We start from the raw sequence: 26418 nt of genomic DNA, 5'->3' as shown, positions 1-26418 counted from the left end.
ATAACAACATTTACGGTAGAATCCTAAGAAGGCTAAAATAGGACTCAAATGAAGTAGCTATATTCATTCAATTACTAAATCTGTCCAGTGTTCATATCAAATGTTTTAAGAGTAGGATGGAGGATATGGGTGATAGGAATTAAGGTAAAAGATTCAAAAGGCCAGGATTTAAGTTTATGAGGTGAAGTTACTTCAGACTTGGAACTATTAGTCACCAAATAGATGGCTTTGATTTTCAGCTTACCATACAATATCTGACCTGCTTTAGGACACAGGAAATAATACTGAAAAGATCACTCATGGATTCAATGGATTTATACTGAACACCTACTAGGATGAACTACAGTAAATACTGGGTATGTATTCGGAGGGTGGAAAAAGGGTTGTCACAGCAGATCATATTTAAAGAAAGAGGATGAGAGACATAAAATGACTCATATCAGATAAACTATAACGGGTATAAGAGAGGTTCCTATATAATGCTAATATGAATTCAGAGATAACATTAGCGATGTGGGATACAAAAAAGTGGTATCAAAGATGACACTAAGGTGTTTCAGACCAAGTAACTTAGAAGACAGAGTACCATTTAAAAAAGGGTGAAAAGAGGCTGCAAAAGAAGACAGTGTGTTCAGTATTCAACACACTTAGTTTGATATGTAAGTAGAGATGTCCAGCAGGCCAATGAGGATTGGATTTCATTAGTGAAGTCCTAGAGATATAAGATTTGGGATATAAAGGCATATATTAGGCATTCTGAGGGCAGAGGAGCATTAAATCAGATAGAACATCATGAAAAGCTTTTGATAGTAGGTGGTGCTTGAATTTAACTTTAGAAGATGAAGACAATTAGTTCTAAAAAGATGGGTAAACACATCAGGAGGAACGGTAGTAGAAATAAATAGCATGAATGCAAGGAAGCATAAAACATATGTGGTATGACTAAAGCAAAGGATGTGTATGTGGGAAGAGTAGGATATGAAGCAAGTAAAAGAATCAGGGACCAGATTATAAAGGATCTGATGCCCTAAGCCACAGAATCTAAACTTCATCCTAAAAGCTTCATCCTAAAGGTACTGTGAAAGATTTTCAAACAGGAGCAATATAGTCTGATTTAATTATTAGAAAATCATTTCATCTCATGAAGAAGTGAGACTGGAGAGAAGGGAGCATAAAGTTTGGAGGCCATAGCAATAATCTAAGTAGAAGGTGATGAAAGGTGAATTAGCAGAGTGGCAAAGACAAGAGAAGCCTCCATTAGTTACTAAGAAAGCTGAATTGGTTTCAGGGCTTGATAACTCCACAGATGTGAGGGGAGAGTGAGAAAGAGGAGTCTGGAACAACTCCTACATTTCTGGCTGGGTAGACGATGGTGCCACTCCTGTAAATTGTGGAATCCAGATAATTAAATCTGAGTAGAAAGAGGAGGTGTCTGAAAACATCTGAGGCACCCTTGTGACATATAAGTGAATATATTCAGTATGCAGCTAGCTACGTAGGTCTAGAGCACAGCACAGAGGACTGAGGTTTTAGATACATATCTGAGAGGCACCAATAGTGAAGATGGATATGAAATGATGCTATCAATGAAGAATGTACAGAGAGCAGATGATAGAGGCTGCAGACCAAGGAAAATACCCATGTTTAAGGGGAAAGGAAAGAAAAGAAGCCTGTGTAGGAAGCAGAGAACTAAGATGAAAGAAAACCAGGAGAGACTGATGTTATAGAGTTGGAGGGAGCAAAGTATTTCAAGAAGGTGGGTATTTTCATTAATTTATGTATTGTCTATGGCTATTTTTGTGCTACAGTGGTATTGTTGAGTAGCTGCAACAGAGATCAGATGGCCCACAAAGCCAAAATATTCACTATCTGCCCCTTTAGAGAAAAAGGGAGATGGGGGTAGGGTGGGATAATATCTAGGTTTCAGTTATGTCTCTACTTTCAGAAGGAAGAGAAGATAACATTCTTTGAAGATAAAGACGAGGGCAGTCTGCTCCCCTCAAATGGAGATTTCAAAGGACCCAGTGGAAAGAATGGATTGGGAAGACATTAGTGTGAGGATGAGTCAGGGAGATGTGGTAAGGTTAGAGGTAAGGTCATTTATAGAGTGAAAGTATCAAAGCAGCAGTTGTGGACTTCAGGCTGTAAAAGCTTAGAAAATATATACAAGATGGGGAAAGAAAATATTTAATAATCAACCAATAAGAGAGGAATAACAAGACTCGTCAGTGGTGAGAGCGTGAAGAAGGAATAACTATTAATAGTTCGGTTGCTGACATTTTCCAGAAATGTTTGACAGCCTTAGAATAGGAGAGTAGAACAATATGTGACAGTTTATAATCAGGACTGAAGATTGGGGTAGGGGCAGCTAGGAAAGGAGGACCAGGGTATGCAGAGACCTAGTTTAAAAACTGACTAACTTGTAACTGGTATGAATTATAAATACTAAAATTTTAGGATAATTTCAATGTAGCTGTGCAGCTCTTAAAAGATAAATACAATCATGTGAGAAAATTAAACCATGCTATCAATTGCTTAGTTTTAATTGTGAGTCTACTATTTCATTCTTCAACTGACTAATACTTTTTAATCACCAGAAAGACATGTAGATACTTTATTTGCTAAAGGTTTGTTTTACAAAAGATTTGCAAGTGAATGTTTTAAAAACTGTTACTATATACTCACCTGCTTTATTACTAAGCTTGTATAAGAAAGTTTGGCGAGGGTCTGAATGATCTCGACATGTCAATTGCAAAAGAGAACCTGATTTTTTCCATTTCTGCATAAACCATAGACCTAGAGAGTTATAAATGATATGTAAGTATAACTGGAAATATATGGCAACATATGCCAAGGTTGTTAAATTTAATATATATTTCATTTCAAAAAAGACATCCTCCAAATTAGCATTTTGTTGGCTAATAAATATATTTACAAAATATTTCCATTTTGTGGTAACAAATATAAATATATATATATACACACATATACGTTAACTATGGGTTAATGGTGGTTAAAAGATGGCCTGCTATTTCTCATTCAGTAATAAAACAGATAATGGTCTATGAAGAACAAATCTGGGAAAACTGTACCTTTAGATATATTTGTCCAAATTATAAAGAAGCAGAGGGAGATAAAACTTCAAACATAGTATAGATCCAAATGCCTAACACTGAGTCTTTAGACAATAGATAATTATAGTTAAGTTATGGTAGAATGATTATATAAGAACCAACTCTTAGAATGAGGACTTGGTTAATGTTTCCTAGCAATAGCTGAATATAACTTAACTTTCATATTTAATTGTATATCTTATGTCATCAGTTACTCATATTTAAATGCACCTTCCCTTATGTGAAACCCTAATCACTCTGGAACTGGTTTTCAGACTGTGGAATATTCATTTCCACTTTTGGTGCTTCTAATATTATAGAAGAGGAGAAGATAAGAAAAAACCCTTTAATTGATTAAATCTGATCATTGTAAGCCTATTTAGGGGAAAGTTTAATGAAGAAAGAAATTCAGAGCGCTGCATTTTATTCATATTGGGCTCTATTTTTATTTATTTATTTATGGATTTCCTTTTTCTCAAACTGTAAAAATCTAGAACTCGCTGTATTTTGAATACCACCATTTGAAATAAGATACAAAAGAAAATGGTTTGGTTTTTTTGTCAATGAAAGAAGTGAAAGAGAAAATGAAAATAAGAGTTTTAAGGCTCAATGAAAAAGGACAACAAAATGAAATCTAATTCATCTCTCAATGGGAATCAATGGACTAAACTATAAAAACCATTTTTAAAAATCTAAGAGAAAACAAAGCCAAATAAAAGTCAAATCAAGAATGAGATCTTTCTTAGTGAGAATATTTTTTCTAATCCAAATGGGCTCTTAACTTTCATTTTAATTTCTTTAAAAATTTTAGAACTTACTTCCTCATAACATGCTTGTGTTATCAAACCAAATCAGAGTTAACATTCTTTATAAAATATTTTATAACTTTATAATGTATTAAATATAGACATTTATTTATCTGTTCACCTAATGTAAAAACAGAATAGCCTGTTTATAAGGTAAACATTTACTGAAAATATTTATAGTTTAATTTTAAAAATGCTCTAGTGACTTTTTACAAATATCATCTCAATATAATATTCATTTTTCTGAAATGACTTATCAGCTTAATTCATGGGAATGACAGAATAGAAAACAGCTACATCTTTTCTTTCATGAATTTCCAAGTATTTGACAAGTTGGCTCTAAAATAAACACAAGAAAATATTATATTTGACTTAAAATTTTCTCCCCATGCCATATTTTTTATACTGAACAATAAAACTTTTTACCTGTATTAACAAGAGCACTGCTATTGTAGAGTGTACCGAGGTGAGGTCCAGAAAGAGATAGAAAGGTATGAAGTTTGTGGAGGTAATATTTAAACCTTGGCCTTGTAAGCACTGAACGGATTATTAAATTGCCCAATGAATGTCCAATAAAGCTTTAAGAGAAAAAAAAAAGACATTTCTCTTATAGTATTAGTTTTAAAAACAAATATCAAGGTGATATCACTCTCTTATAGTATTAGTTTTAAAAACAAATATCAAGGTGATAGATGTGAAATACTAAGAATTTCAAATTTTCTAGTATGTGTTAAAATTATGGTTTGATACTTTGAAATGAGATAACTTATATCTTAAAGGGAAAAATGTGAATGTAGTAGAAAGTTCCTATTAGATAATTTAAATGTTTACTTCATGGAAGCAAGATATTATATAGAAAATTTTACTTACAGCTTATAATTGCTTAGAAATAAATATATTTTAAAAGTAGTAATACATTGACTAGATGATAATTTGCCTCCTTAGGCACACATATAATTATTTACTTAAGTAACGATTTAATGTAGCAGCACAATTTACAATAGTTAAGATCTGGAAACAGCCCAAGTGCCTATCAGTAGATGAGTGGATAAAAAAGCTGTGGCACATTTATACCACGGAATACTATGCAGTTGTAAAAAAGAAGGGTCTTTTATCCTTTGGCACAGCATGAAGGAAACTAGAAAGTATTATGCTAAATAAAATAAGCCAGTCAGACAAAGACAAGTTCCACATGATCTCACTTACATGTGGAATATAATAAGCAAAATAAACTGATGAACAAAGTGGATCCAGAGACATAGAAGCATAGAACAGACTGAGGGATCTCAGAGGGAAGGCGGGGAAGGGGGAGTGGGTGGGGAGAGATTAATCAAAGAACTTATATGTTTATAAGTATAACCCATGGACACAGACATTGGTACAGGGAAAGCCTGGGGGTGGGATGGAGGCAGGGTGGAGGGGATCAATGGGGATAAAAAGGGGACATTTGTAATATTCTCAACAATAAAGAAAAAGATAAAGAAACTTAAAATAAAAAAATAAAATATAAAACAAAATAATGAATTTGTTCCTATAAAATATGACTAATAAGAAATTATATACCTGTTTCTCTTATTCTCTGGTCCACACTCAAAAGTGGGAAAGTTCTTTGACTACTTTCACAGCATAGGTAAAATGTGCATTTTCCTACTATAAGTCTACGATCATAGGAAAAGAATAACTAATATTTATAAAGCACTTCACCTTTATTAAGGAATAGTTTAAATTAAACTAAAATAGTTTAAATCAAAAGAGCCTTCTTGCTTAGCATTATTTTACAACAGATAATATATGAATCCCTAGGGACAATTAACAATGAAAGAAATGAAAGCTGTCTGAACACTGGTTTACACATATAACTAGTGAGAGTTCAGGACAAACTTCCCTCCCAAACTGACTGTCCTAAAGTTGTAGGGTGAGAGTTATGATGGTAACTAACAGTCCTAAATCAAGCATATCAGGCTTTTGGTTAACGGATTATTTTAACTGACAATCTAATTTGAAAGAGGGAATACTTTTGTAGATGAATGAAAAAATGAAAACATTTCTCATCATAAAATAATGAACAAAAAAATACAAGCTCACTGTAGAAAATTTAGTAAACAAAGAGTATTTAAAAATCTATAAATGAAGAAAATTAGAACAAGAAAATAATTTCTCTTCCCCACAACATACTTGCATCTCTCTCCATATTTTAACAGAAATCTTTCTTTTAAAAAAAAAACAACTTCAAATAAAAATCTGTTTATCTCTTTTCCTAACCCCTACTCTATAATTCAGACTGGAAACAAACTCTACAAAAGCCTACAGTATACAGAGCCAGCTTCTTCCTCTAACCTAGCTGGAATATGAAGGTAATCAGTTTATTCTTTTTGAGGAAGATTAGTTTTGACTTTTTATTTAATTCCTAATGGATTAGAAGAAACAAAAACTTTTCTGTCTCCCATATATATTCACAATATCTGATTAAATAATGAGACATATTGGTCTAATCATAATCTCTTGCTGTGGAAAACTAACTCACAAGGTAGAGTCATAAAACTTCGAAAATATTTGTATTTTTTTACTTATATATATCCATTTCCCTAAAACCTTTATTTTAGGTAACACTTTTTTTTTGAGATATAATTCACATACCATATAATTCATCCATTTATAGTGTACAATTCAATGGTTTTTAGGGTATTCACAGAGTTGTACAGCCATTACTACAAGAAATTGTATAACATTTCACTACCCCAGAAAGAAACCCTGTACCCTTTAGTTATTACCACCCTATCTCCCATGTCTCCCAGCTCTAAGCAATCACTAATCTACTTCTGTCTATAGATTTGCTAATTTTGGACAATTCATATAAACGAAATCATACAATATGTGGTCTTTCTCTAAAATCTTTTAATTTTTTCTTTTCTCTTTCATTCTGACATGTGGTCTGCCATATTCAGAACAGGACATCAAAACTATCACAAATTCTTTTTTGGTTTTCTATAATTCACGGAGATATAAAAATAGTTATGTAGTATTATAGAAGTTACCTTATCTTTGAGACTGTTAAACTATACATCTGAATATACTGCATTATCTCATCCAGAAGGCGATCAGTCATGCAATCAAAATCAGCAAAAGTATCATTCTAAACAAAAGCAAAATAGACACATTATATATACTGAATATGTGTAATCACATGAAAAACTGAAAATAAACTATTTTACATTTAGGTATGAAAATATGGTTTAAGACCAGTGTTTTTTTAGAGATTTGGTGAATGTAATATTCATTGTATTTAAATGAGCAAAAAAGGGTGAAATTTCTAGGGGAAAAAAGGTTCAGTGTTCTTAATAACACTTCATTTAGTTCTTTAATTGTTTAACCCATTACCAGAATTTAATATATTATTTATAATGATTTCATTAATGATATATTTGCAAAGAAATGTGAAATCTAGAAATTTGTACATGTGAAGAGCTCATAAATAGAAATATAAACCATTTTTACTTACTGGGGATATGCATTAATGTTAAATTTTATAGAAATTAGAAAAATTTCTACTACTACAGGCATTTTGTAATAGCAACTATTTAGGTAGAAACTAGTTCAAAATTATTTTCTTCCACTGAAAACACTGTGATATTGTACCTGATTTCTCTCAGACATAAGAAAATCAATTCTTCCCCCAGGCAGTCCAAGTTCAATATAAGTTTTTACTAATCGTAGATCTGCACTGTTACCTAAAAAATAAAGAAAATAAAAATTATGTCTAAAGGATGAGATAAAGTAAAAGGCATAACTATGCCAGCTGTAAATAGACAGTGCACTGGGAAAGAGAGTTCTCAATTTTTATTTCAAAGTTGATTTCCATTAACCAATGTCTTTCAACAGTTCTGTTTCTTAGGTTTGGTCACACTGAGGCTTTCACTTTCTCACCTAAGGATGTATTTAACTGCTAGTGCTCACTGACTGTGACTGATTGCTGACTATAGTAGCTTGAATGACTGACTGAAGTACTCCTAATGACCACTACTCTAGATGATCATTTAACAAACTTTGAATGCACTTTAGATTTAGATTTAATCTGTTGACTTTCCTTTGGTATACCGGTATAGCCTGATAGAAATAAAAATCTATTTAAATAATCTAGGATAGTTTATTTTTACTACTAACTTAAAAGATATCTAGAAATAGAAAATACTTATAATATAGATAATACATAAAAATTATTTTCTTTAAAAATTAGTTTAGTCACGTTTTAGATAATTCCTTTGGTTTACTTAGGAATAACATTTCATTATCAATTGTTGAATTTTTACCATATATGTGTGTGTGTGTGTATATATATGTATTTAAATGTATATGTATATATACATATGTGTATAAATATAGATGTATGTATAATCTTTTACATATCTCATACACTGAGATAACTGTTTTATTCCTAATTTTAAAAGGAACACCTCTAGTGTTGCACTACTAAGGATATGTTTCCCACTGGCTGGAAATACATATGTTTAATCACATTAATGAACTAGGGCTAGTGTTATTTAAGGCTTCAAGTTTGGTGCTTAGTTGTCATAATTAGGAATGAAAACTGAATTTTATCAATAGTTTCTTACTTGATTTTCTGGTATAGTATATTAATAAATTTATATTTACTTATATTTGCATTCTTAGAATTAAATCCTATTTGCTAGAAGGTTTTTGAACACTTTAGAAATGAATTATTTTTCTGTAATATTGCTAGTTTCATTAAATACGTTTATGTCAAATTGCTCTACTATTTTGGGGGGTATGGGTGTGATATCTTTTTCAGATTTGATTACAAGGTTAGGTTAGCTTTAAGATACAAAATAAGCTGCATTTCATCTTTTTTTCTATCATTCTGCAACAATTTGTATAACAAAGGAATAATGTTTTCTTGAAGATTTCAAAGAAGAATTTGCCAGAGATTCTACTGGACCAAGAACTCTTCCTTGAAGGCTAATTCTTTGAAAATTTATTATGGGGGTGAGAAGAGGTTAGTACTGGAAGCATTTTATTTCTGGAGAGTTTGTTTTGGTGGTTGTTTTAAGAATTTACTACCTCAGAACTATTTAGTATTTTTATAATCCATAAAATCTTTTGTCAATTTGTTCTTACAGAATAACATTATAGCAATATCCTGCTAGTGTAGAGATATTTAGCATCTTCTAATATAACTCCTAATAAAGAAAAAAAGTCTGTTATAAAACCATAGCACTGAGGCCAGGTATTTAGAATTTAATTAATCCCTAATTAATTAGTGAATCTCTAATTTTAAGGTATTGACTTTTCTAGTCCTAAGGTATCCATCAAGCTAAAAGGGAACTAGGAAGACTATCAAAGAGAGACAAAATGATTGCCATGAAGTAATGGCTGGGAAAGAAATACACATAGTGAGAGAGAAGACAGAAAATTCCAAAGTTAAAATAAAATGTTGGCACATGGATGTTAGTTCCATGTAAAGTTCACTTAAAAGGAAATCTAATATTATACTTAGCACAATTAAGCATATTCCTGTTTTAGGATGTATTTAAAATTCAATTAACTTAAGCAAATTAAAAATCTTTTTTTCAGTTCAAAGATAAATAAAAGGAAATGAGATCTATTAGGAAAAGAAAACATAATTGAGTTGTTATGGATTATATCAGTAGGCATTTCATACCATCTAAACCATGCACACAGACAATGAGATGCACTCCATCTTCAGAACAGTCATCTTCTTCCATGCTAAAGTAAGGGACTGAGGATGCCAGCAGAGGAGCATCACTGTACATGAACCCAGGGAGTTTAAGTTGCTTCAATTCTTCTTTTGCCTGAAGGAAGCTGAAGCAAGTATTATATTCAGTTTTTAAAACCAGAAAGACAATCTGTTGAACTTAAGGAATTGCTAAAGGGAAATGCAGAAATTATTTAATTTTAAAATAATAAAAATATGTGGGATCACCTAAATGATTTAGAAATCAGAGAGTAATTTTCTTTACTACTTTTAGTACATATTCTCATAAAATACAACAACTATTTTAAACCTGAAAATACCTAAAATACTCCTTTAAACTCAAAATTAACGAAGAAAATAAGAGTGGAGTTAATGCTTTCTACAAAATTTTGTATTGTATGCACAGAAAAGCTGGGAGAAGTACTGGAAAGAGACAATCTAATGCTTATCCTCTAATCAAATCTTGTCCTCTTTGTTCCTTTTTAAATCTTACATTAATAGAAGGGAAGGAGCTGTTGTACAAAGTGTAACAGTGAGAATGGTAGTTATAGCATTTAGTAGATTAAGTTATTGGATTTTTCTCTAAAAATACCAAGAAGAAGCAGAACCAACAGGGGGATGTGACTACATATAATTGGTGAAACATACTCATTTGGAATGAGTGACTATTCAACTCGGGGATTGTAAACATCAAAAATTATTTTAACATTTATATAATTTGAACTGATTAAAGTAAAACTCAAAGAAGCTGATGAACACTAAACATAGTAGGATACACTAGGTGAAGACATATAGACCATTTTTTTCATTAAGGACTCAGGAACAGTTGAGGTACCTAGATGGTGATACAACCTTCAGCTTGCTAGCACACTATAATTCTCTAATAGGCTGTCATCACTTACCTGGTTTCAGCATCAGAAAAGTACACTGATGCTGTACTTTTCAAACATTTGTAGCCTGCCAAAACCACTATGGATTTTAATTATGTGCATAATAATAATAATTTAGGAAGTTAAAAAATCTACTGTAGACATGCCCAGACCTTTCACTCCAGGGTAAAACTCCATCTGCAGTAAGGCAGAATATTTTGAAAACTAGTGCCAGACTAGAAAACCTATGTTGTCCTCAAATATTTCTGGTTTTGTTTTTTTTTAACTCCCCATGAAAACTCAATTCTGGAAATACTCACTTAGCTGAGGCAATCTGGGTCTGGTAGGTTTAGGAAGTTTCTACTTAACCTCTTATTCTTTAGCTAATATTGTCCTTATTTGCTAGATGTACTTATAAAACCTAACTTTTGTCTGGGAGTTAGTGGAGGCAAAATAAGGTACTAATGAAAAAAGGGTTTTAACTGCAATTATTCCATACTTCTAACATAAAACCACCAATGGAAAATTTATATCATACGGGGAACTACAGGTCTGTCAAATTGTATGATGAATTCATTATTCCATTTTAGATAGCTAATAAAAGCACTTTGTTTTCTTTTAGTATTACAGAAACCACAGAACATGAAACATATACATTACCAGATATATATATAATGTAAATATAAAATATAATATAAAGTTATGTCTCTATATATTTATTAGCACGTTTTGTGCTCCATTACTTACGCTTGTATTTGAGGTTTTGGTGAATTTTCATACCAGGAAACTGATGAAGTGAAGCTGTAAGAATTGCTGCTTGGCTGCTTTGTAATGGCATCAAATTTGCTTTTAGAAGAATACTTAACACTACAAGGAGATTCTCGTGGTGCAGATGGGAAGGACAAACAACCAGAAGTACAGACAGTAGGCATATTTATACCATCCCTCAGAAATTCACTGTTTAATTTTTCAGATTTTATAAGCCTTTCTTCTTCTAGTGCATCTCTGTTTGGATAGCGAGCGTTTAGGGTTCCGTCCAAGGCCGAGTCCTCCGTTTCTTCGTAGTACCCATTCTGAACCATCTGCTGGTCCTCCTCCTCCTCGTCCCCTCTGCCCTGTTCCCACTGAGGATCACCAAGTCCTTTTTCAGGAGTTTCCTTCTGAGGGCTACCTGAATTGTTGTGGCTAATGGCACATGTGTCAGAAATATCTGTACTGCTTTGAGAGCCAAAATAATTTTCCACAAGCCCCTGTTTTACCATATCAGGACTGGCTGAAAAAGGGTCACTTGTACCCAGGTAAGTTTCACTTTTAACTGTAGGGGCTTCTGGATTTATTTGTTTGAGATCTAATGTATCACTATTTTTTCTTTTCACAGTTCTATCTTCACTAACTTCTGTATTAGTAGAAATGGAGCTTGAAACAACACAAGGGGAGCCTAAACAAACAGGTTTTGAATTTAATGTAACTGCTGTCCCTGCAGAATTACTGGATTTATCAGGACTCTGGGAGTCTTTACAAATAGGGTCCAAGTCAGGTTTGGAGTTGCAACTACTTTTCACATCACTGGAAGTAGCTTCATCTGAAAACACAGCTTGTAGAGGGTCTTTAGTGCTTGAATTTAAGAAATTTATTGCTATAGCTTCATTGTCCAAATGCCCTGAAAATATGACACTCTGCTGTTGTGAAACAATACTTGTCTTTTTACTAGCATCACATTTTGGCAAATCAATTGTTCCCAGATTTAACACAGTTTTGCTATCACTTAGCTGGCATTCAGGTACAATAGATTTCTTAGAATTTTCATCAGGTGACAGTTCATCATCAGAAGGTAGAGAGTTTATGGATGTCAAAGATGACTGTATTTCACTTAAAGCACTTGTACTCTCAGTACAATGATTTCCTAGTGAAAATTTTATATTATAATCAGGTTTCATCAAAAGCTGAGGAAATAATCTTTCATTATTGTAAGGGCCTTGTCCTTGTACAATTTCGAAAACTACATCAGGGTTTGGATGTGTTGCGAAAGAACTTGGTTCACTTTCAACACCTGAATCTGAAAATCTAGATGAGGCATATGTGGCATTAATATCTGGTAACTTAATTGTATCTCCACTTACGACAACATGATATTCTTTTGTAGAAGAAGCAGGTTGATTACTTCTTAACTTAGCTAATGATTCTCCAACAGAACGACACTTTGCTTCCTGCAAAGCTTCCTTTTCAAGTGTTATGTCTACAGATTTAGGTTTACCATCAGATTCTAAGGACTCAAAGTTAGGTAGTTGTAAACTATCTACAAGTATTTCATCTTGTTGAAGCTCTGTCCAAGGACCTAGTTTAACAGTTTTTTTCTCCCCACTGAAAAGATCTTTATTATAGGGATTTACTTCAATTGTTCTAACTCCTGAAGATGGAATTGCTTGATGATCATGGCAATCGTCTGATGAACTTCTGGTTGCCATACTGAGTTCCACGTGTGAAATTTCACTATCATCCTGGGAGATACCAAGTTTACCTGAAATGGACAAATTTGCACAAAGATTTAGGCTGCCAGAGTTCAAAGGATCAAACAGGTCTGGTTGCATATTTTCAATATCTGGAGACTTTTGTTCAGTTCTATTTGTTGGCAAATAGCTAGCTTCCTTTTGACTTGTCTGTCTGATGTAGGTCTTTAGGTCAATATTATATCCACATACTGTGGGATCCAGACCTTCCTTCTGACTATGTGAAGGGTTGCCTTCAAAGCATGTAAAGAGATCACTTGATGCTGTACTTTTCAAACATTTGTAGCCTACCAAAACCACAGAATCCTTAGAGTTCTGCTTTATTATTTTTTTGGTATTTTCAGGTTTCATTGTTTTCATGAGCTTAGTGACCTTAACCTTGGATTTATGTGATTCTTCATTCTTTCCTTTTAGAGATTTTGTTAGCTGCTTTTCACCTTCTGTATAGGAAAAATTGGAGGCACCAGCAGGTCTGATTTTCACCTCTGGGCTAGAAAGTCCAGCTACAGATCTTTCTTCAGTCTCATATTTATCCATTCTAGTGGACTCTGATCTCTGAAGATTCTGAATTCCCATCCAGGGTGCATCTAAGTCTTTTATCCAAAGAAAAAAAGATTCAGGTTTAAAACAAGGTGTGAGAATTCATATGATTAAGACTATTTTTTCTGGCTATAACTTTCTAATATCCTCAAAAATAAACAAACTAGAGGGGAAAAGAAATGGACCGACATTAGGGAATAGTTTTATGTATATTAGGGAGAATATACTGAAAATGACACAACAGCTTATATATTTTAGATTATACTTACCTTCAATAACTGAATCTAAATACCTATCTTCAAAGATTATAGGTAATGAATTGAGATCTCCATCTAATTCACTACATTCAATAGGTAGGGGTGGAAGAGAACTGCAGAAGGAAGTATTTTTGATAGCGGTGCACATCTGTAGATGACTCTGAACACTGAAAAATATTTCTTAGGTCAGACTGTAATTTTAAAAAATTACACCTAATTCCACTTTACAGATTCTATACCCATTTCCCTTCCCCTCACCATTCCTATGCTCCTTCCTCAAGATGTAACCTCCTCATGAAAGAGCTTCTTGTTCAGAGAGAAAAATTGGTAAAATGAAAATAATAGTTTGTTGACAATAAATTAATAGCTTATAAAACTATGGTTTGTTAAAAACTTATTTAACTTCCATTATATTCTTCTATACTTTTTAATGTTATTTCAAAGTGACTTACCTATGCTTAATGTCTGAACTTCCTAATTTGCTGAGAATAGCACATAGGAGAAAACTCAAATGGCTACTACTGATTTGATGGTAGTGTTGAAAAAAAAAAGTGTTCCACTGTTACTGCTGTACTTAACACATATTGATGAATACAATTAACAACTATTTAAAACAAGGTATATAACTTTCTGGTACAAAAGAGCCTTTCAAAAAATGTTTTCTCATGGAAAATTCCAAACAAATCAAAGTAAAAAGAATACTAAAATAAATCCACTCCGCTTCTACAATTAACATTTTGCCTTTCTTGTTTTAGCTATACTCCTACTCACTACCTATCCCCACACTCTATTATTATTTATAGGTGTGTGTTTTTAGGTAAATTCACATGTACTAAAATACACAAATCTTAGCCATTTGAAAAATGGATACATAATACAGACTATTTCCATCTACCCAGCGATTACCCTTGTTTTTCAAACTCCCAGCCCAAGTCAACAAGACAACCACTGTTCTGACTTTTTTTATCTTAGTTTTGCATGTTCCAGAACTTCACATATATAGTATCATATTGTATCTACTCTTTTATTCCAACTTCTTTCTCTCAATACAATGTCCTCAAAATATTCTTTAAAGCCAAAGAAAACCAATCGAAATATACTCAGTAGCAGACATAACAAAATGCAATGCCAGTTAAGAGAACTTATGAAAATCTGTAATATATAATGATAAATGTAAGAGATTCTGACCTGTGGAAATAAAAATGCAACTAGATGGCCAAATAGAAGGCTGGAGCCAGAGCTGTATGGGACTACCAAGGTTATAGTAGATCTGATTATAGGAAGAGGGGATAAAGTGCAAGATGCTTTTCTATATAAGGTATGGGTCTTTCATAAAGTAAGTCATAAGATTAAACCCAATTTGATTAAACAAGCTCTATCTGAACACCAAATTTTCCTAATTTCCTCATTTTAAATATTGTATATACTGTCACTAAATTCTGAGATACTTAATGTAAAAGGAAATAGAATTATTTTAATTTTGGATTTATGCTACTCACTGAAGTTCCTGGTATGCAATGACAGCTTCTCTTGGATGTTCAAAACAAAAGAATGCCTCAGAAAATCTGCGTACCTGAAAAATTCCAAAAGAGAATATGAATAACATGGCACATTTTAAAAAATCAATCAGGCCCAGCCGGACGTGGCTCAGGGGTTGAGCGTCGACCTGGGATCCAGGCGATCAGGGTTCGATTCCTGGTCAGGGCACATGCCCTGGTTGCGGGCTCGATCAATGACTCTCTCATCATTGATGTTTCTGTCTCTCTCTCTCCCTCTCCTTTCCTCTCTCTGAAATCAATAAAGATATATTTTAAAAAAATAAAAAATTAAAATTAAAAAATAAGAAAATCAATCAGCCATGGGATGGTAGGGAAAGAAACCCCTTCATTAGGCCTTCCATAAGCACCCCTGTGAGAATTAACCTCCCTCCTCAGTGTTGCAAAAGCACTGTATTTTGGTGCTCTATGAAATAAAACAATGGAATGCAGAATGAGAAATTTAGGTTTACAAAGACAGGGATCTGTTTGTCTTATTCACTACTACACCCCCAGTCCCACAAATAGTGCCCAGCACATGGGAAAAATGACAGAATCAGATTGCATTTCCACTACGCCATGTGCCAGGCATAGTATATGCCAGCTAAACTGAATGACTTATTGGCATCTTGACTTCGGGCATTTCACCTTTGAGCCTTGGATGATTTTCAAATTCTGTTTAGTACTTGTTCTATATATAAGGTTATTTTGAAGAATAAATGAGATAAAGACAAACTATTTGATAGCAGTTTTTAATCTGGAAAGTATGTATAAATATATTATTATAATTGCCATTATAAGTATTCACCACATTTTTCCTTAAAATAATTGATATGTGAATTGTCTCCTCTCTAATGTGTAATGTTCTTTAGAGTAGGAACTATATTTTTATGATTTATGTTAGACCCCCAAAAAATATATCTGGGTATGTTACAGAAGTAAGTACTTGGTAAGTACTGGTTGAATCTAATTAAATATTTCTTCCATCATATTTGTATTTTGATCCTTTCATTTCTAATTATACACAGAAAGGCTCTATCAGCTATTGGAGCAATATAAAGCAACAGTAAGGAGATGGAAAAATGTTTTGCTTAGAAGGTACAGGAAGGATAATTATTTTACATCTTGAAATTATATTACATCTAACTTTCTTTTCTAAAGGGAAATACAATTTAGGGTTCTTTGGTTTTAAACATACAATGAACTGGTGATTTATTTTACTTGTTATCAAGATGTGGCTATGTGAATTTCTGACTTATTTAACTTGTCTTCTTAAGCTGATGAGACTGGATCTTCAGAGGAACAAGACAGAACGGTGGGAAGAGGAAGGTATGTAGCATCTATGAGAATGACGCAACTTGTGTCCACTTTCAAATGTCATCCAATTGCCTCTTTATCCCTTCTAACACTAAAGATGAGGAGAGCCAGGTGGCATGGTTCAGCAGCTGAGCATCAACCTATGTATGATCTACGAGATCCCAGTTTGATTCCTGATCAGGGCAGATGCCCTGGTTGCTCAATCTCCAGTAGGGTGTGTGCAGGAGGCAGCAGATCAATGGCTCTCTCATCACTGATGTTTCTCTCTCTCTCTCCCCTTCCCTTCCTCTCTCTGAAATCAATAAAAACATTTAAAAAAAAAAATCTGTCTGCCTGTCTATCTACTACATATGTTTTCCCTGAGGGCTATAAAATATGAAGAAATGCAGCCTGAAGTCATCTGGATTCCTGCAGTTGCAGCTGGGCCTGCAAAACTGACTAGTCGATTTTACTTCTCTCTCTACTTTCCCCAGTTCCTACAATAACTGACATTTCTTGACAGCACTCTACCTACCAGGCTCTGGGCTAAATAAGAACATTATTTCCATTCTTTATTTTTTGTTAATCCTCACCTGAAGATATTTTTTCCATTGATTTTTAGAGAGTGGAAGGGAGGGAGAGCCGGGGAGAAAGAGAGGGAAGAAAGCAGGGAGAGAGGGAGGGGGAAGGAGAGAGGGAGGGGGAAGGAGAGAGAGGGGGGAGCACCAATGTAAGAGACACACATCCATTGGTTGCCTCCTGCATGCCCTCCAATCAGGGCTGGGGATGGAACTTGCAACCCAAGTGGGTGTCCTTGACCAGGAATCAAACCCTCCACCCTTTGGTGAGGGGGATGGCACTCTAACCACTGAGCTACACTGGCCAAGGCTCCATTCTTTCATTTAAACTATTTATAAAAACCCTATGAATGAGGAAATGGGCACAAAGAGACTAAGTACCTGGCCAAGATAACATAGCAAGTGATAAACATGGGATTCAAATAAAAATCTGAGAAATTCTAAACCTTGTGCTCTAAATTGCTTACCTCTTCCCTTCTGTATTAGACTCCCTGTTACCAGAAAGTCTTTTCTCTCCTCTTTGCACCCATATATAGTTTTCCTTCTAAATTTTCTCCTGCCATAATTTTTGTGCTGTGGCAATGTCTAATGAATAACCCCATTAACTGCATTATATGGACATAACTAAGGTATGACTGCTACCTGATGACAGCACAGCTTAATGTGGGGCAAAAGACATACATAGAAACAGTGTTAAATTTACAAATACAAACTTAGAATATGAGTGATATATATCATGACAAGTTAGTGTACTATTAATATAAAGTAGTGATATTCAACCAGTGTGCTACAAGAATTTTTAAAATATGCAATATCTGACTATTTGGTCAGGGTTACTGACCTCTTTTCCCTTAGATTGTCAAAAAAAAATGACAACAGCCAACACAACAATAGCTGTCCGATGTGAATGGATCAAAATTATACTTTTTTTTTTGTCAGATGGGCAAAAAATACTTTTTGGTGTGCCACAGAATTTTAGTATTTAGTGTATGTGTGCCATGAGATGAAAAAGGTTGAAAATCACTGACATAAAGATATATAATAGGTCAATGAAACAGAAAAGGAAAAAAAAACATGTTTGCAAAAAGATTTGTAGAAGAATATTTATTATCATTATTCGTAATAGCCAAAAAATGAAACAAACCAAATTAACAGGAGAAAAGATAAATAGACTCTGGTATATCATACAATAGAATACTACTCAGCAAGAAAAAAGTTACTAACGCACCCAGCAACATGGAGAATCTAAAAAAAATGAAAAGAAGCACAAGATAATTTTCTGAAGTAATGGGAATGTCCTATATATTGACTGGGGTGTTAGTGACATGGATGAACAGATTTGTCAAAATTCATTCAACTGTCCACTTAAAATATGTGCATTTCACTGGATTGAAACTTTACCTCAATAAAATAAAAATAAACCTTCACTACTTGAAGGTTTATTTTCTAACAGCCTATTGGGTATTAGAAAGTATATTCTAACACCCAATAGGTTGGCACAACATCCATGTTCTACTCCTCTCGTGTCCTTGCCCATCTCTTGGCTGTATAGTTTATAAGATCTATTGTGTTTCACTGACACTGAGAAGTGGTCTACTTGCCTGTCTCACTGGGATCAAGTTCAAAAATGAAATGCTAAATTTCCTAGATCATATAATCCTAACTCTGTAGGATCTTATTTCTCAAGATTAAATTCAACTGTGAACCTCATCGTCACTTAGTCCAAGTGTTTTGAGATACAGATACTTTTGAATCCATGTATAACGCTTTCTCAGATTTCACCCCAAGTCATTTGTGTGACACTAGGTTTTTTTTCATTAGTTTGGTATGGGTATATTTGTGATCAGCATAACATAACTTATTGTTTTGGTTTTCAGAGAATCTTTACAAAATTTGTTTACACTTATATTCAACACTTGGCAGTATAAAGTGCAATTCCCATGGATAAAGACTAAATCTGTGTACATATCTTTGACTTTTTATACTGATTTTGTCAGGTACCTCAAAAAGCATCTAAAACACTATCACAGACAGATATTTCAAGCTAACATGCCTTCTGTAAGTATTTTTCAAACAGTGATTAAAACTTTAGTGATTCCATTCCCTGAACATTTTGTTTTGTATGCTCTTTAAAGTTATTTAAGCAGACAGTTTCTTTCATTTGCTACCGTTTCACATTACCCTAATCTTGGACTTTATTTCTTGTTATCTTGAAGACAACAGAGTTTTGCTTTTGTGTTCAAAATCAAGCTGAGAGAGCTCTCAATAACTTAAACAGGACATAATTTCCTTTTTTTTGCAAGGTAATTTTTTCTGTGGTATTTCACTTAGCATATTCTCCAGGTCCATTCATGCTGTCGAAAAAGGTAAGATCCCCTACTCTCCCCCCCACTTTTTTACAGCCGAGTAGTATTCTATTGGGTAAATGTACCACTGCTTTTTTATCCACTCATCTATTGATGGGCATCTGGGCTGCTTCCATATGTTGGCAATTGAAAAGAATGCTGCAATGAACATAGGGGTGCATATATTCTTTCAAATTAGTGTTTTTGGATATATCCCCAAAATGGAATTAATACTGTTGTAATTAGCTAGTTTATTAATAGAAAAGGAGCAAAGAGAAGGTCAGACATTATAGGCATGATCAGTTGGGCAGCTTCAACAGGAAGCTGCAATTTCACTCTCCAGGGAACCACCAGCCCATTCCCTGAATATCGCCAGGGGAAAGGGTCCAACAAAGGGGAGATACATGCATGCCCAATGAGGTTGGGGTGACACAGGGAAGGTACTTGCCTGTCAGTCAAACCTTGGGACTGAGATCATTGACCAGAGGAGGGTGGAGCCAATACAAGCCAACAAAACTTTGGGAATACATAATTCCCTAAACAAAGGAATTCTCTCTTGGCTCTTGGATCTCTTGCATTCACCCATGTTTTGCACTATAGACATGTGGCCGTGTGGACCCCACATGCAATGGACTAATGGGCTGGAACTGGGAACACAAACTAAGCTAGCATGATGCTGGATTAGACTATCCCCTAACATGGAGAGTTTGAAACCTCTGACACTGGCTTTGATTCTAGCCCTATTGAAGCCACAGCTACACTTCTTCCCTGGTGGGGCAAAGGGAAATGGGACCTTAGAAACTCAGAGTTGTAATTCCACAGAAATAAAGCTTTCTACAATATTTCACCCTCCTGTGAGTTTCAGGAAATTCTTTTCCTTGGAATATCGCACAAAGCCCACTCCTACGAGCAACAGGTGGGGAAAAGGACCTCTCCCCACTGCTAACAGAATTGCTGGGTCATAAGGCAGTTCCAGTTTTAATTTTTTGAGGTAACTCCATACTGCTTTCCACACTGGCTGCATCAACCTGCATTCCCACCAACAGTGCACGAGGATTCCCTTTTCTCCACATCCTCACCAACACTTGTTTGTTGATTTACTGATGATAGCCACTCTGACCAGTGTGAGGTAATATCTCATTGCAATTTTTATTTGCATTTTTCTGATGATTAGTGACATTGAGCATCTTTTCATGTGTCTGTAGGCCACCTGTATGTCCTCTTTGGAAAAGTGTCTATTCAGGTCCTCTGCCCATTTTTAAATCGGGTTGTTTTGGTGTTGAGTTGAAATTATTTATAAATTTTAGAAATTAACCCCTTATCAGGTGTATTATTGGTGAATATGTTCTCCCATTCAGCGGGTTGTCTTTTCATTTTGTTGATGGTTTCCTTTGCTGTGCAAAAGCTTTTGTTTAATGTAGTCCCGTTTGTTTATTTCTTCTTTTGTTTCCCTTGCCTGAGGCGCTATATCAGAAAAAATATTGCTATGCGAAATGTCTGAGATTTTACTGCCTATATTTTCTTCTAGGATTTTTATGGTTTTGCAACTTTCATTTACGTCTTTAATCCATTTTAAGTTTATTTTTGTGTATGGTGTAAAAAAAGTGGTCCAGTTTCATTTTTTTGCATGTATCTGTCCACTTTCCTAACATCATTTATTGAAGATACTGTCTTTACTCATTTTATGTTCTTGATTTCTTTTTCAATGTTGACCACAAAGGTGTGGGTTTATTTCTGGGCTATTCTGTTCCATTGATCTATATGCCTGTTTTTATGCCAGTATCATGTTGTTTTGATTACTATGGCCTTGTAGTATTGTTTGATATCAGATAGTGTGACACTTCCAACTTTGCTCTTCTTTCTCAAGATTGCTGAGGCTATTTGGGGTCTTCTGTGATCCCATATAAATTTTTGGAGTATTTGTTCTAGTTCTGTGAGATATGCCATTGTTATTTTAATAGAAATTGTGTTGAATCTATAGATTGCTTTAAGTAGTATGGTACATAATTTAATTAAAGTAGATTGCTTTAATTAAATTATGTTAATTCTTCCTATCACTGAATACAGAATATGCTTCCATTTATTTGTATCTTCCTCAATTTTCTTCAGTATTCCGTAATTTTCCAAGTACAATTTATTCCTAGGTACCTTATTTATTTTTAGCAAATGTAAATGGGACTGTTTTCTTAGTTTCTCTTTATGATAGTTCATTATTGGTCTATAAAAATGCCATCGATTTCTAAATATTAATTGTGTATCCTGGTACCTTCCTGAATTCATTTATCAGTTCTAGTAGTTTTTTAGTGAAGTGTTTAGGGTTTTCTACATACAGTATCATGTCATCTGCAAATAATTACAGTTTTACTTCCTCCTTTCCAATTTGGATGCTTTTTATTTCTTCTTCTGATCTGATTGCTGCGGCTAGGACTTCCAGTATTATGTTGAATAAGTGTGGTAAAAGTGGACATCCCTGTCTTGTTCCTGATCTTAAGGGAAACATTTTGAGATTTTGCTCACTGCGTATGATGTTGGTTGTGGGTTCATCATATATGGCCTCTTTTACATTGATAAATGTTCTGTCTATTCCCACTTTGCTGAGAGTTTCAATCATAATTGGGTCCTGAATTTTGTCAAAATGCCTTTTCTGCATCTACTGATATGATCATGTGATCTTTATTCTTCGTTTTGTTTATGTGATGTATCATGTTTACTGATTTGCAAATATTGTACCAACCCTGCATCCCCAGAATAAATCCCACTTGATCATGGTGTATGATCTTTTTAATTTATTACTGAATCCAGTTTGCTAATATTTTGTTGAGGATTTTAGCAGCAGGGTAATTTTTCAAGGGGGAATAAAACCTCAACTTACATAAGTATATGTTCCAATATTGATTCAAGATACCAATATTTATTCCTTTTCATTTTTTTTCACTAGTTAATTTGTTAAAGAGAAAAAGCAGATATTAGATTTTATGCCTGGTTTTGAAAATATGGTACCAATTATAATTCAAGAAGCTTGTATTGGAGTTTATAACATCTAGATCTCTTGAATGCAAAGTTTCTGTGCTAAGCCTCTGAGGACTATGAATTTTTAAAAAATCAACTATATACTAGGATTCTACTGAAACAAAGACATATACATCAAGTAAACTTAGATTTAAAAAATCTTTTCTCCCCCTTGCCATGTGGATTTTTCTCAAACATGTAAAAAATTAATGATTTCAAGAAAACTATCAGTAGCAGTCATAAACACAATACTTTCTCTCAATTAAAAAAGTTATGTTCTATCATTTAAAAATTTTACCAAAAAGTAACTGTTGAATATATATGTCTTAATTTATAAGACCCTTTTACTGGAAAAAAATTAGTTTAAGACTTTTCTTCTTGTCCTCATGTCCTTTGTCTCAAAGGACACTATGAAGAGATATTGAGAACTGAAGGATAAAAAAATACAACATATCACAACTTGTGGAATGCAGCTAAAGCAATACTTATAAACTTACAAACTTAAATGCATAAAATAAAAAAGAAATGCTACATTAATAAGCTAAGCATCTACTTATAGAAATTTATAAAGTTGGCAAAATAAACCTAAAGAAAGTAAGAGGAAATACTAAAGTAAAAACAAAACTAATGAAACAGAAAACAAAACAAGAGAGAGAACTGAAAGCTTGGTTCTTTGAAAAAACTAATAAAATGACAAACTTTTGGTAGGACTGATAAAGAAAAAAAGAGTGAAGACACAAATAACTAATATCAGGAATGAAACCAAGGAAAATACTACTGATACTGAAGGTGTTAAAAAGAAAATTGAAGGATACTATGAATATTTGATGTCAATAAATGAATAAATTTAGAAAGAACTTCTGGAATAATATAACTTACTAAAACTGATTGAAAAATAAACAAAATACAGTATTCTCACTAATACTGTACCACCTGAATTTAATCACAAGAAAACATAAGCTGAAGAATGGACTACAAAACTATTGGCTAATACTCTTCAAAAAAATCAAAGTCATGAGACAAAAAAAATATAAGAAACTTCCAGATTAAATGAGTCTAAAAAGAAATTAAAGGAATAAGACAACTGAATGAATTATGTGGTCCTGAATTTGATGCTGAAAAGGAGAAAAAGGTTATCACACAGAACATTAGACAATTAATAAAATTTAAAAATGAATTATACATGAGATAGCAGTACTGTATCAATATTAGTGTTGGTTATTGTAGTTTGGTTAAGTAAGAGGCTATCTTTGTTCTTAGTCAGTATACCCTGAAGTATTTAGGGATAAAAGAGCACAATGTTTATAACTTTCAAATGGTCCAGATATATGCACCTATCTACAAAAAGAAATGATAAAGCAAATGTGCCAAAATTATAATCTGTGCTTCTGATGAAGAGTTATTGTATACTCTTTCTGTGAATTCCCTATTATATTTTAGAAGTCTGATAAATTTGCCTTTCATATTTGTCTTCAATTCATCTGAAATTCAATTTCATATATTTTCTTCCACATGGATATACAATTGTCCCAGTCATTTATTGAAAATCTCACCTTTTCATTGTCCACCTGCATTTATTATGTCGAAATACGGATATGACTATGTCTGGCCTTTCTCTTCTGTTCCATCTACACTAAAATTAAGACCTCTAGTTCACCAAAAAACAGCATAAAGACAGTGAAAAATCAAACCATCATATGAGGTTTATTTATAAAACATAACACAGGAACAGTATTTAAAATACATAGAAAACTATTATGAATCAAGAAAAAAGGTAATCCTATAGAAAAATGGGCAAACTATTTGAACAGGATATAGAATATAGATAGTCTATATTAGTTTGAGATGGCTCTCTAGTTCCTGATTTCTGTTCCTAACAAGACCTGGATATGTATGTATGTATGTATGTATGTATGTATGAATATAATCCTGTTCTTGGGTTCCCAGGAAAATCTATATCATACATTTTTCTATTTTCTTTACATCTAGGTGATTTTTCTTACTAGCAGGGGTTAACTAAGTTAGGTCACGTGCTCCACTGTATTGTTCTATTATTATCTTTAGAAATCAAACAATAACACAGTAATAAATGTCTCTTTTCAGATTTATCAACACATGAAGTTAAAAAATCAGGCTTTTCACTCATAAGAAATTTAAGATAAATAATAATACTCATGAAAATGCTCTAACAACAGTTTTCTTTAACTTACCCTCAAAGTATGGTTCTCTTGTGCTAATAACAGCCTTAGTTCTTCATGTAGTGTTATAACTTCCAGAAATTGTCCCCATAAAGCCATCAGAAGTGAGCAAAGTTGTGCAAGATTCATATTTATAAGTTCTGCCAGTTCATCAGGGTTTTCTATTTTCTGAAATGACAAGAAAGGCTCTCTGAGACTTACTATAATACATCTAAATATACATAATTGAGAATATCAATACAAAGGCATATTTTTAGTTTTAAAAAATGTGTGCCTAGCCAGCTTGGCTCACTAGTTAGAGTGCTGGCCTGGGGATTGAAGGGTCCTGGGTTTGATTCTGACCAAGGGCATGTACCTTGGTTGCAGGCTCGATCCCCAGCCCCAGTCGGGGCGAGTAGGGGGGGCAACCACTCCGAAGTCTCTCTCATATCGATGCTTCTCTCTCTCTCTCTGCGCCCTCCCTCCCTCCCCCCCTTCCACTCTCTCTGAAAAGCAATGGAAAAAATACCCTCAGGTGAGGATTAAAAACAAAAGAAGTATGTGTGTGTATGTCTGTAGAAAGAGAACTGACCAATGGTTTTTTTCTATTTGATAGTTACTATATAGCAATTTTCAATGACTTAACTAATATTTCAATATCTGAGATAACTTGTAACTGCAATGTCAAATACAGTACAAAATTATGAAATGGAATTCTATAGAGCATGATCAACTTCAAACACTAAAATATTGAGAATTTTAAACACAATGTACAAATCATATTGAAAGTTATAAAATTTTTGAAAGATAATGATATCTTAGAATAAGAGTTTTTCTCCAATCAGCAATGTAAAGTATTTAAAAGATCTGTAATTCCTCATAAAGGGCTGAGGGACTTTCTAAAGTACTGCTTTTCTGTCACTTCTAGGTTTCCTATGTTCTGTTTTGCTTGTGATAATTCTTGTCAAACACGTCTTTCTCTTTCTAATATTCACCCACTGTTTATTGAGCACATTTTACATGCTAGAGCCTACCATTCTACAGATACAAAGATTAATATGAGAAGTTCACAGTCGAGGTGAGGAAAGTAAGGTAGGTAAACAATTTTAATATTATGAATGTTCTTATAGTGATATTAAATTATTCCATTTATTTAAATCTTCACCTAAGCTGATGATAAAAGTTAAAGAGTACTAGATTATACTACGAAACTAGATTATATATAATCTTTTAAAAGGCATTTGGTTTTCTTGAATGATAAAATATGGATTTCTGAACAAAGAACAACAAAAGACTATAAACACAGACTGAATGCTTCTCTTTTGGACACGTATTTTTATTATGAGGACAGGTTTTTCTTTAATTCACTGAGGCAGCAGCCAGTTTTCAGGCAGATTTCTTCCTGCAAACATCTGTCTTCAACTACTAGTAATAACAGGACATCTACTCCAAATATATAGAAAGATGTTGATTTCATTTCCTTCCTAAAGAAGGTAGACATAGTCTATTGGGGTTAAAGTTGAAAGTCGCTCCCATAGTTTTAATTACCACCTATATACCACAGATGGCTAAATTTATATCTCTGGATCACAGCTCTCTTGACCTCTAGACCTATTACCTACTGGATGACTGTATTTGGACATGAAAAGAAAGTT

The 26418-nt window shown here is 33.5% G+C and overlaps 1 protein-coding gene across 6 annotated transcripts in view; it reads right to left on the bottom strand.

The window, feature by feature from the left end:
- FAM135A (family with sequence similarity 135 member A) overlaps positions 1–26418 on the bottom strand; it is an 82725-nt gene that overhangs the window by 12284 nt on the left and 44023 nt on the right. For 3 of the 6 annotated variants that reach the window (XM_087817468.1, XM_016195556.2, XM_016195557.2), the window contains 9 exons: positions 24797–24952; positions 15323–15396; positions 13836–13990; positions 11267–13619; positions 9597–9757; positions 7556–7647; positions 6955–7052; positions 4346–4497; positions 2686–2796 (listed from right to left, as the gene is read on the bottom strand). In XM_087817468.1, coding sequence (XP_087673594.1) covers positions 2686–2796; positions 4346–4497; positions 6955–7052; positions 7556–7647; positions 9597–9757; positions 11267–13619; positions 13836–13990; positions 15323–15396; positions 24797–24952 — 3352 coding nt within the window. The remainder of the gene's footprint in view (positions 1–2685; positions 2797–4345; positions 4498–6954; positions 7053–7555; positions 7648–9596; positions 9758–11266; positions 13620–13835; positions 13991–15322; positions 15397–24796; positions 24953–26418) is intronic. The other 3 variants (XM_016195560.2, XM_016195561.2, XM_016195559.2) reach the window with 2 other exon arrangements.

Source organism: Miniopterus natalensis, chromosome 5, assembly GCF_054644295.1.
Source record: "Miniopterus natalensis isolate mMinNat1 chromosome 5, mMinNat1.hap1, whole genome shotgun sequence".
Taxonomy (NCBI): Eukaryota; Metazoa; Chordata; class Mammalia; order Chiroptera; family Miniopteridae; genus Miniopterus; species Miniopterus natalensis.
The sequence above is the reverse complement of the archived record's forward strand: the minus strand, read 5'-3'. Positions and strand labels throughout refer to the sequence as shown.